At 26.2% G+C, this 12500-nt stretch overlaps 1 protein-coding gene across 2 annotated transcripts in view; it reads right to left on the bottom strand.

Moving 5' to 3' along the window:
- The window catches only part of LOC113535268 (BRCA1 DNA repair associated), a 40718-nt gene that overhangs the window by 5420 nt on the left and 22798 nt on the right, over positions 1-12500 (bottom strand). The window contains exons 11-12 of one of the 2 annotated variants that reach the window (XM_053238545.1): positions 12425-12500; positions 12008-12099 (exon numbers count right to left, since the gene is read on the bottom strand). The exon at positions 12425-12500 is cut by the window's right edge and continues 83 nt beyond it. In XM_053238545.1, coding sequence (XP_053094520.1) covers positions 12008-12099; positions 12425-12500 — 168 coding nt within the window. The remainder of the gene's footprint in view (positions 1-12007; positions 12100-12424) is intronic. The other variant, XM_053238546.1, reaches the window with a different exon arrangement.

Raw genomic sequence — 12500 nt, 5'->3', positions numbered from 1 at the left:
CTGCTGAACTCTGGATTCTGATTGGTCAGGAGGTGCTGGTTAATTTCTCTAACGATACAATGCGTTATATGCGTCTATAGTAACGGCTCATTCACGGGGGCGTGTGCTGATCACAAACGGAGTAAAAAATAACCGCTGATATTTCGTGATGAGGCGTTTATTTATTTATTTATTTATTTATTTATCATTTATGGAAGGAGTCTCCAGTGTCAGTGCTTTGTAACAGTCAGAGGTAAAGCTGTAACTTCAGGACGATTTCTCAGTAACAAAAAAAGGCCAAGCTGAGTTTTATTTTTTTATTAAGTTGAAGAGAGAATAAAGAGAGGCTGGTGAGGGAACGAGTGTTTATAGGGATTAAAAATAAACTATTAAGAGAACGATTCATCATGAAACAGGGAAATCGATCAGGTAAGGATATCATTCTCACCGAGTAAATACGCCGTAAAGCGGCCAGAGTGACGTTTATTATGTTTATTATGTTTATTATGTTTATTAAGCGGTCAGAGTGACGTTTATTATGTTTATTATGTTTATTATGTTTATTAAGCGGTCAGAGTGACGTTTATTATGTTTATGATGTTTATTATGTTTATTATGTTTATTAAGCGGCCAGAGTGACGTTTATTATGTTTATTATGTTTATTATGTTTATTAAGCGGTCAGAGTGACGTTTATTATGTTTATTATGTTTATTATGTTTATGATGTTTATTAAGCGGTCAGAGTGACATTTATTATGTTTATTATGTTTATTATGTTTATTATGTTTATTAAGCGGCCAGAGTGACGTTTATTATGTTTATTATGTTTATTATGTTTATTAAGCGGCCAGAGTGACGTTTATTATGTTTATTATGTTTATTAAGCGGCCAGAGTGACGTTTATTATGTTTATTATGTTTATTATGTTTATTAAGCGGTCAGAGTGACGTTTATTATGTTTATTATGTTTATTATGTTTATTATGTTTATTAAGCGGCCAGAGTGACGTTTATTATGTTTATTATGTTTATTATGTTTATTAAGCGGTCAGAGTGACGTTTATTATGTTTATTATGTTTATTATGTTTATTAAGCGGCCAGAGTGACGTTTATTATGTTTATTATGTTTATTATGTTTATTAAGCGGCCAGAGTGACGTTTATTATGTTTATTATGTTTATTAAGCGGCCAGAGTGACGTTTATTATGTTTATTATGTTTATTATGTTTATTATGTTTATTAAGCGGTCAGAGTGACGTTTATTATGTTTATTATGTTTATTATGTTTATTATGTTTATTAAGCGGTCAGAGTGACGTTTATTATGTTTATTATGTTTATTATGTTTATGATGTTTATTATGTTTATTATGTTTATTAAGCGGCCAGAGTGACATTTATTATGTTTATTATGTTTATTATGTTTATTATGTTTATTAAGCGGTCAGAGTGACGTTTATTATGTTTATTATGTTTATTATGTTTATTAAGCGGTCAGAGTGACGTTTATTATGTTTATTATGTTTATTATGTTTATTATGTTTATTAAGCGGTCAGAGTGACGTTTATTATGTTTATTATGTTTATTATGTTTATTAAGCGGTCAGAGTGACATTTATTATGTTTATTATGTTTATTATGTTTATTAAGCGGTCAGAGTGACGTTTATTATGTTTATTATGTTTATTAAGCGGTCAGAGTGACGTTTATTATGTTTATTATGTTTATTATGTTTATTATGTTTATTAAGTGGTCAGAGTGACGTTTATTATGTTTATTATGTTTATGATGTTTATTAAGCGGTCAGAGTGACGTTTATTATGTTTATTATGTTTATTATGTTTATTAAGCGGTCAGAGTGACGTTTATTATGTTTATTATGTTTATTAAGCGGTCAGAGTGACGTTTATTATGTTTATTATGTTTATTATGTTTATTAAGCGGTCAGAGTGACGTTTATTATGTTTATTATGTTTATTATGTTTATTATGTTTATTAAGCGGTCAGAGTGACGTTTATTATGTTTATTATGTTTATTATGTTTATTATGTTTATTAAGCGGTCAGAGTGACGTTTATTATGTTTATTATGTTTATTATGTTTATTAAGCGGTCAGAGTGACGTTTATTATGTTTATTATGTTTATTATGTTTATTATGTTTATTAAGCGGTCAGAGTGACGTTTATTATGTTTATTATGTTTATTATGTTTATTATGTTTATTAAGCGGTCAGAGTGACGTTTATTATGTTTATTATGTTTATTATGTTTATTAAGCGGTCAGAGTGACGTTTATTATGTTTATTATGTTTATTATGTTTATTATGTTTATTAAGCGGCCAGAGTGACGTTTATTATGTTTATTATGTTTATTATGTTTATTATGTTTATTAAGCGGTCAGAGTGACGTTTATTATGTTTATTATGTTTATTATGTTTATTAAGCGGTCAGAGTGACGTTTATTATGTTTATTATGTTTATTATGTTTATTATGTTTATTAAGCGGCCAGAGTGACGTTTATTATGTTTATTATGTTTATTATGTTTATTATGTTTATTAAGCGGCCAGAGTGACGTTTATTATGTTTATTATGTTTATTATGTTTATTATGTTTATTAAGCGGTCAGAGTGACGTTTATTATGTTTATTATGTTTATTAAGCGGTCAGAGTGACGTTTATTTAGTTTATTATGTTTATTATGTTTATTAAGCGGTCAGAGTGACATTTATTATGTTTATTATGTTTATTATGTTTATTAAGCGGTCAGAGTGACATTTATTATGTTTATTATGTTTATTATGTTTATTATGTTTATTATGTTTATTATGTTTATGATGTTTATTAAGCGGTCAGAGTGACGTTTATTATGTTTATTATGTTTATGATGTTTATTAAGCGGTCAGAGTGACGTTTATTATGTTTATTATGTTTATTATGTTTATTATGTTTATTAAGCGGTCAGAGTGACGTTTATTATGTTTATTATGTTTATTAAGCGGTCAGAGTGACGTTTATTATGTTTATTATGTTTATTATGTTTATTATGTTTATTATGTTTATTAAGCGGTCAGAGTGACGTTTATTATGTTTATTATGTTTATTATGTTTATGATGTTTATTAAGCGGTCAGAGTGACGTTTATTATGTTTATTATGTTTATTATGTTTATTAAGCGGTCAGAGTGACGTTTATTATGTTTATTATGTTTATGATGTTTATTAAGCGGTCAGAGTGACGTTTATTATGTTTATTATGTTTATTATGTTTATTATGTTTATTAAGCGGTCAGAGTGACGTTTATTATGTTTATTATGTTTATTAAGCGGTCAGAGTGACGTTTATTATGTTTATTATGTTTATTATGTTTATTATGTTTATTAAGCGGTCAGAGTGACGTTTATTATGTTTATTATGTTTATGATGTTTATTAAGCGGTCAGAGTGACGTTTATTATGTTTATTATGTTTATTATGTTTATTAAGCGGTCAGAGTGACGTTTATTATGTTTATTATGTTTATGATGTTTATTAAGCGGTCAGAGTGACATTTATTATGTTTATTATGTTTATTATGTTTATTATGTTTATTAAGCGGTCAGAGTGACGTTTATTATGTTTATTATGTTTATTATGTTTATTATGTTTATTAAGCGGTCAGAGTGACGTTTATTATGTTTATTATGTTTATTATGTTTATTATGTTTATTAAGCGGTCAGAGTGACATTTATTATGTTTATTATGTTTATTATGTTTATTAAGCGGCCAGAGTGACATTTATTATGTTTATTATGTTTATTATGTTTATTATGTTTATTAAGCGGTCAGAGTGACGTTTATTATGTTTATTATGTTTATTATGTTTATTATGTTTATTAAGCGGTCAGAGTGACGTTTATTATGTTTATTATGTTTATTATGTTTATTATGTTTATTAAGCGGCCAGAGTGACATTTATTATGTTTATTATGTTTATTATGTTTATGATGTTTATTAAGCGGTCAGAGTGACGTTTATTATGTTTATTATGTTTATTATGTTTATTATGTTTATTAAGCGGTCAGAGTGACGTTTATTATGTTTATTATGTTTATTATGTTTATTAAGCGGCCAGAGTGACATTTATTATGTTTATTATGTTTATTATGTTTATGATGTTTATTAAGCGGTCAGAGTGACATTTATTATGTTTATTATGTTTATTATGTTTATTAAGCGGTCAGAGTGACGTTTATTATGTTTATTATGTTTATTATGTTTATTAAGCGGTCAGAGTGACGTTTATTATGTTTATTATGTTTATTATGTTTATTATGTTTATTAAGCGGCCAGAGTGACGTTTATTATGTTTATTATGTTTATTATGTTTATTAAGCGGTCAGAGTGACGTTTATTATGTTTATTATGTTTATTAAGCGGTCAGAGTGACGTTTATTATGTTTATTATGTTTATTATGTTTATTAAGCGGCCAGAGTGACGTTTATTATGTTTATTATGTTTATTATGTTTATTATGTTTATTAAGCGGCCAGAGTGACGTTTATTATGTTTATTATGTTTATTATGTTTATTAAGCGGCCAGAGTGACGTTTATTATGTTTATTATGTTTATTATGTTTATTATGTTTATTAAGCGGTCAGAGTGACGTTTATTATGTTTATTATGTTTATTAAGCGGTCAGAGTGACGTTTATTTAGTTTATTATGTTTATTATGTTTATTAAGCGGTCAGAGTGACGTTTATTATGTTTATTATGTTTATTATGTTTATTAAGCGGCCAGAGTGACATTTATTATGTTTATTATGTTTATTATGTTTATGATGTTTATTAAGCGGTCAGAGTGACGTTTATTATGTTTATTATGTTTATTATGTTTATTATGTTTATTAAGTGGTCAGAGTGACGTTTATTATGTTTATTATGTTTATTATGTTTATTATGTTTATTAAGCGGTCAGAGTGACGTTTATTATGTTTATTATGTTTATTATGTTTATTATGTTTATTAAGCGGCCAGAGTGACATTTATTATGTTTATTATGTTTATTATGTTTATTATGTTTATTATGTTTATTAAGCGGCCAGAGTGACATTTATTATGTTTATTATGTTTATTATGTTTATGATGTTTATTAAGCGGTCAGAGTGACGTTTATTATGTTTATTATGTTTATTATGTTTATTAAGCGGTCAGAGTGACGTTTATTATGTTTATTATGTTTATTATGTTTATTAAGCGGTCAGAGTGACGTTTATTATGTTTATTATGTTTATTATGTTTATTAAGCGGTCAGAGTGACGTTTATTATGTTTATTATGTTTATTAAGCGGCCAGAGTGACATTTATTATGTTTATTATGTTTATTATGTTTATTATGTTTATTAAGCGGTCAGAGTGACGTTTATTATGTTTATTATGTTTATGATGTTTATTATGTTTATTATGTTTATTAAGCGGTCAGAGTGACGTTTATTATGTTTATTTAGTTTATTATGTTTATTATGTTTATTATGTTTATTAAGCGGTCAGAGTGACATTTATTATGTTTATTATGTTTATGATGTTTATTATGTTTATTAAGCGGTCAGAGTGACGTTTATTATGTTTATTATGTTTATTAAGCGGTCAGAGTGACGTTTATTATGTTTATTATGTTTATTATGTTTATTATGTTTATTAAGCGGTCAGAGTGACGTTTATTATGTTTATTATGTTTATTATGTTTATTATGTTTATTAAGCGGTCAGAGTGACGTTTATTATGTTTATTATGTTTATTATGTTTATTATGTTTATTAAGCGGTCAGAGTGACGTTTATTATGTTTATTATGTTTATTAAGCGGTCAGAGTGACGTTTATTATGTTTATTATGTTTATTATGTTTATTAAGCGGTCAGAGTGACGTTTATTATGTTTATTATGTTTATTATGTTTATGATGTTTATTAAGCGGTCAGAGTGACGTTTATTATGTTTATTATGTTTATTATGTTTATTAAGCGGTCAGAGTGACGTTTATTATGTTTATTATGTTTATTATGTTTATTATGTTTATTAAGCGGTCAGAGTGACGTTTATTATGTTTATTATGTTTATTATGTTTATTATGTTTATTAAGCGGCCAGAGTGACATTTATTATGTTTATTATGTTTATTATGTTTATTATGTTTATGATGTTTATTAAGCGGTCAGAGTGACGTTTATTATGTTTATTATGTTTATGATGTTTATTAAGCGGTCAGAGTGACGTTTATTATGTTTATTATGTTTATTATGTTTATTAAGCGGTCAGAGTGACGTTTATTATGTTTATTATGTTTATTATGTTTATTAAGCGGTCAGAGTGACGTTTATTATGTTTATTATGTTTATTATGTTTATTATGTTTATTAAGCGGTCAGAGTGACGTTTATTATGTTTATTATGTTTATTATGTTTATTAAGCGGTCAGAGTGACGTTTATTATGTTTATTATGTTTATTATGTTTATTAAGCGGTCAGAGTGACATTTATTATGTTTATTATGTTTATTATGTTTATTAAGCGGTCAGAGTGACGTTTATTATGTTTATTATGTTTATTATGTTTATTAAGCGGTCAGAGTGACGTTTATTATGTTTATTATGTTTATTATGTTTATTAAGCGGTCAGAGTGACGTTTATTATGTTTATTATGTTTATTATGTTTATTATGTTTATTAAGCGGTCAGAGTGACATTTATTATGTTTATTATGTTTATTATGTTTATTAAGCGGTCAGAGTGACATTTATTATGTTTATTATGTTTATTATGTTTATTAAGCGGTCAGAGTGACGTTTATTATGTTTATTATGTTTATTATGTTTATTAAGCGGTCAGAGTGACGTTTATTATGTTTATTATGTTTATTATGTTTATTAAGCGGCCAGAGTGACGTTTATTATGTTTATTATGTTTATTATGTTTATTAAGCGGTCAGAGTGACGTTTATTATGTTTATTATGTTTATTATGTTTATTAAGCGGTCAGAGTGACGTTTATTATGTTTATTATGTTTATTATGTTTATTATGTTTATTAAGCGGTCAGAGTGACGTTTATTATGTTTATTATGTTTATTAAGCGGTCAGAGTGACGTTTATTATGTTTATTATGTTTATTATGTTTATTATGTTTATTAAGCGGTCAGAGTGACGTTTATTATGTTTATTATGTTTATTATGTTTATGATGTTTATTAAGCGGTCAGAGTGACGTTTATTATGTTTATTATGTTTATTATGTTTATTATGTTTATTATGTTTATTAAGCGGTCAGAGTGACGTTTATTATGTTTATTATGTTTATTAAGCGGTCAGAGTGACGTTTATTATGTTTATTATGTTTATTATGTTTATTATGTTTATTAAGCGGTCAGAGTGACGTTTATTATGTTTATTATGTTTATTATGTTTATGATGTTTATTAAGCGGTCAGAGTGACGTTTATTATGTTTATTATGTTTATTATGTTTATTATGTTTATTAAGCGGCCAGAGTGACGTTTATTATGTTTATTATGTTTATTATGTTTATTAAGCGGTCAGAGTGACGTTTATTATGTTTATTATGTTTATTATGTTTATTAAGCGGTCAGAGTGACGTTTATTATGTTTATTATGTTTATTATGTTTATTAAGCGGCCAGAGTGACGTTTATTATGTTTATTATGTTTATTATGTTTATTAAGCGGCCAGAGTGACGTTTATTATGTTTATTATGTTTATTATGTTTATTATGTTTATTAAGCGGTCAGAGTGACGTTTATTATGTTTATTATGTTTATTAAGCGGTCAGAGTGACGTTTATTTAGTTTATTATGTTTATTATGTTTATTAAGCGGTCAGAGTGACGTTTATTATGTTTATTATGTTTATTATGTTTATTAAGCGGCCAGAGTGACATTTATTATGTTTATTATGTTTATTATGTTTATGATGTTTATTAAGCGGTCAGAGTGACGTTTATTATGTTTATTATGTTTATTATGTTTATTATGTTTATTAAGCGGTCAGAGTGACGTTTATTATGTTTATTATGTTTATTAAGCGGTCAGAGTGAAGTTTATTATGTTTATTATGTTTATTATGTTTATTATGTTTATTAAGCGGTCAGAGTGACATTTATTATGTTTATTATGTTTATTAAGCGGTCAGAGTGAAGTTTATTATGTTTATTATGTTTATTATGTTTATTATGTTTATTAAGCGGCCAGAGTGACATTTATTATGTTTATTATGTTTATTATGTTTATTATGTTTATTAAGCGGTCAGAGTGACGTTTATTATGTTTATTATGTTTATTATGTTTATTATGTTTATTAAGCGGTCAGAGTGACGTTTATTATGTTTATTATGTTTATTAAGCGGTCAGAGTGAAGTTTATTATGTTTATTATGTTTATTATGTTTATTATGTTTATTAAGCGGTCAGAGTGACGTTTATTATGTTTATTATGTTTATTATGTTTATTAAGCGGTCAGAGTGACGTTTATTATGTTTATTATGTTTATTATGTTTATTAAGCGGTCAGAGTGACGTTTATTATGTTTATTATGTTTATGATGTTTATTAAGCGGTCAGAGTGACGTTTATTATGTTTATTATGTTTATTATGTTTATGATGTTTATTAAGCGGTCAGAGTGACGTTTATTATGTTTATTATGTTTATTATGTTTATTAAGCGGTCAGAGTGACGTTTATTATGTTTATTATGTTTATTATGTTTATTATGTTTATTAAGCGGTCAGAGTGACGTTTATTATGTTTATTATGTTTATGATGTTTATTAAGCGGTCAGAGTGACATTTATTATGTTTATTATGTTTATTATGTTTATTAAGCGGTCAGAGTGACGTTTATTATGTTTATTATGTTTATTATGTTTATTAAGCGGTCAGAGTGACGTTTATTATGTTTATTATGTTTATTATGTTTATTATGTTTATTATGTTTATTAAGCGGCCAGAGTGACGTTTATTATGTTTATTATGTTTATTATGTTTATTATGTTTATTAAGCGGTCAGAGTGACGTTTATTATGTTTATTATGTTTATTAAGCGGTCAGAGTGACGTTTATTATGTTTATTATGTTTATTATGTTTATTATGTTTATTAAGCGGTCAGAGTGACGTTTATTATGTTTATTATGTTTATTATGTTTATGATGTTTATTAAGCGGTCAGAGTGACGTTTATTATGTTTATTATGTTTATTATGTTTATTAAGCGGTCAGAGTGACGTTTATTATGTTTATTATGTTTATTATGTTTATTATGTTTATTAAGCGGCCAGAGTGACGTTTATTATGTTTATTATGTTTATTAAGCGGTCAGAGTGACGTTTATTATGTTTATTATGTTTATTATGTTTATTAAGCGGCCAGAGTGACGTTTATTATGTTTATTATGTTTATTATGTTTATTATGTTTATTAAGCGGCCAGAGTGACGTTTATTATGTTTATTATGTTTATTATGTTTATTAAGCGGTCAGAGTGACGTTTATTATGTTTATTATGTTTATTATGTTTATGATGTTTATTAAGCGGTCAGAGTGACGTTTATTATGTTTATTATGTTTATTATGTTTATTAAGCGGTCAGAGTGACGTTTATTATGTTTATTATGTTTATTATGTTTATTATGTTTATTAAGCGGCCAGAGTGACGTTTATTATGTTTATTATGTTTATTATGTTTATTAAGCGGCCAGAGTGACGTTTATTATGTTTATTATGTTTATTATGTTTATTATGTTTATTAAGCGGTCAGAGTGACGTTTATTATGTTTATTATGTTTATTAAGCGGTCAGAGTGACGTTTATTTAGTTTATTATGTTTATTATGTTTATTAAGCGGTCAGAGTGACGTTTATTATGTTTATTATGTTTATTATGTTTATTAAGCGGCCAGAGTGACATTTATTATGTTTATTATGTTTATTATGTTTATGATGTTTATTAAGCGGTCAGAGTGACGTTTATTATGTTTATTATGTTTATTATGTTTATTATGTTTATTAAGTGGTCAGAGTGACGTTTATTATGTTTATTATGTTTATTATGTTTATTATGTTTATTAAGCGGTCAGAGTGACGTTTATTATGTTTATTATGTTTATTATGTTTATTAAGCGGTCAGAGTGACGTTTATTATGTTTATTATGTTTATTATGTTTATTAAGCGGTCAGAGTGACGTTTATTTAGTTTATTATGTTTATTATGTTTATTATGTTTATTAAGCGGCCAGAGTGACGTTTATTATGTTTATTATGTTTATTATGTTTATGATGTTTATTAAGCGGTCAGAGTGACGTTTATTTAGTTTATTATGTTTATTATGTTTATTATGTTTATTAAGCGGTCAGAGTGACATTTATTATGTTTATTATGTTTATTATGTTTATTATGTTTATTAAGCGGCCAGAGTGACGTTTATTATGTTTATTATGTTTATTATGTTTATTAAGCGGTCAGAGTGACATTTATTATGTTTATTATGTTTATTATGTTTATTATGTTTATTATGTTTATTAAGCGGTCAGAGTGACGTTTATTATGTTTATTATGTTTATTATGTTTATTAAGCGGTCAGAGTGACGTTTATTTAGTTTATTATGTTTATTATGTTTATTATGTTTATTAAGCGGTCAGAGTGACATTTATTATGTTTATTATGTTTATTATGTTTATTAAGCGGTCAGAGTGACATTTATTATGTTTATTATGTTTATTATGTTTATTATGTTTATTAAGCGGTCAGAGTGACGTTTATTATGTTTATTATGTTTATGATGTTTATTAAGCGGTCAGAGTGACGTTTATTATGTTTATTATGTTTATTATGTTTATTAAGCGGTCAGAGTGACGTTTATTTAGTTTATTATGTTTATTATGTTTATTATGTTTATTAAGCGGTCAGAGTGACATTTATTATGTTTATTATGTTTATTATGTTTATTATGTTTATGATGTTTATTAAGCGGTCAGAGTGACGTTTATTATGTTTATTATGTTTATTATGTTTATTATGTTTATTAAGCGGTCAGAGTGACGTTTATTATGTTTATTATGTTTATTATGTTTATTAAGCGGTCAGAGTGACGTTTATTATGTTTATTATGTTTATTATGTTTATGATGTTTATTATGTTTATTATGTTTATTAAGCGGCCAGAGTGACATTTATTATGTTTATTATGTTTATTATGTTTATTATGTTTATTAAGCGGTCAGAGTGATGTTTATTATGTTTATTATGTTTATTATGTTTATTATGTTTATTAAGCGGTCAGAGTGACGTTTATTATGTTTATTATGTTTATTATGTTTATTATGTTTATTAAGCGGTCAGAGTGACGTTTATTATGTTTATTATGTTTATTATGTTTATTAAGCGGTCAGAGTGATGTTTATTATGTTTATTATGTTTATGATGTTTATTAAGCGGTCAGAGTGACGTTTATTATGTTTATTATGTTTATGATGTTTATTAAGCGGTCAGAGTGACGTTTATTATGTTTATTATGTTTATGATGTTTATTAAGCGGTCAGAGTGACGTTTATTATGTTTATTATGTTTATGATGTTTATTAAGCGGTCAGAGTGACGTTTATTATGTTTATTATGTTTATGATGTTTATTATGTTTATTAAGCGGTCAGAGTGACGTTTATTATGTTTATTATGTTTATTATGTTTATTATGTTTATTATGTTTATTATGCGGCCAGAGTGACGTTTATTATGTTTATTATGTTTATGATGTTTATTAAGCGGTCAGAGTGACGTTTATTATGTTTATTATGTTTATGATGTTTATTAAGCGGTCAGAGTGACGTTTATTATGTTTATTATGTTTATTATGTTTATTAAGCGGTCAGAGTGACGTTTATTATGTTTATTATGTTTATTATTTTTATTATGTTTATTAAGCGGTCAGAGTGACGTTTATTATGTTTATTATGTTTATGATGTTTATTAAGCGGTCAGAGTGATGTTTAAATCTCTCACCTGCTCAGCGGCGCTGAGTCCCGACGCCACCAGCTCCATTCGGCCTCCACTTTCACTTCTGCACTCGGTCTTTAGCGAACGTTCTTCTAGGGCTGGACGAGACGCAACAATATCACGATCACGATTCTCAAAAACATTTCTACGATACTGTATATGAATTTAGTTTGCTCACAATTTAAAAAAAAAAAAAAACCTGTATAATTTACTTAACACTGAATGGAGACTTTTTTTTTTTTTTACTTACTTTTTACTTTTTTTTTATTGAACTTTTACAACTTTTAATATCAAATCAGCTGCTTTCAGTCAGTTTCTATTCATTCAAACATTCATTTTAAAAAATTGTAATTAATAAAAAGATATCACGACGGCTCGGAAAATCGCAACATAACCCAAATCACGATATCGGTATCATATCACCGGCCGTACTTTCTCCCCTCAGCTCATTCGGCTTCTTTTCCACCATCACATCAGCGCTCTGATCCTCAGGCACGGC

The sequence above is a fragment of the Pangasianodon hypophthalmus genome, chromosome 12 (assembly GCF_027358585.1).
Source record: "Pangasianodon hypophthalmus isolate fPanHyp1 chromosome 12, fPanHyp1.pri, whole genome shotgun sequence".
NCBI classification, from domain to species: domain Eukaryota; kingdom Metazoa; phylum Chordata; class Actinopteri; order Siluriformes; family Pangasiidae; genus Pangasianodon; species Pangasianodon hypophthalmus.
The sequence above is the reverse complement of the archived record's forward strand: the minus strand, read 5'-3'. Positions and strand labels throughout refer to the sequence as shown.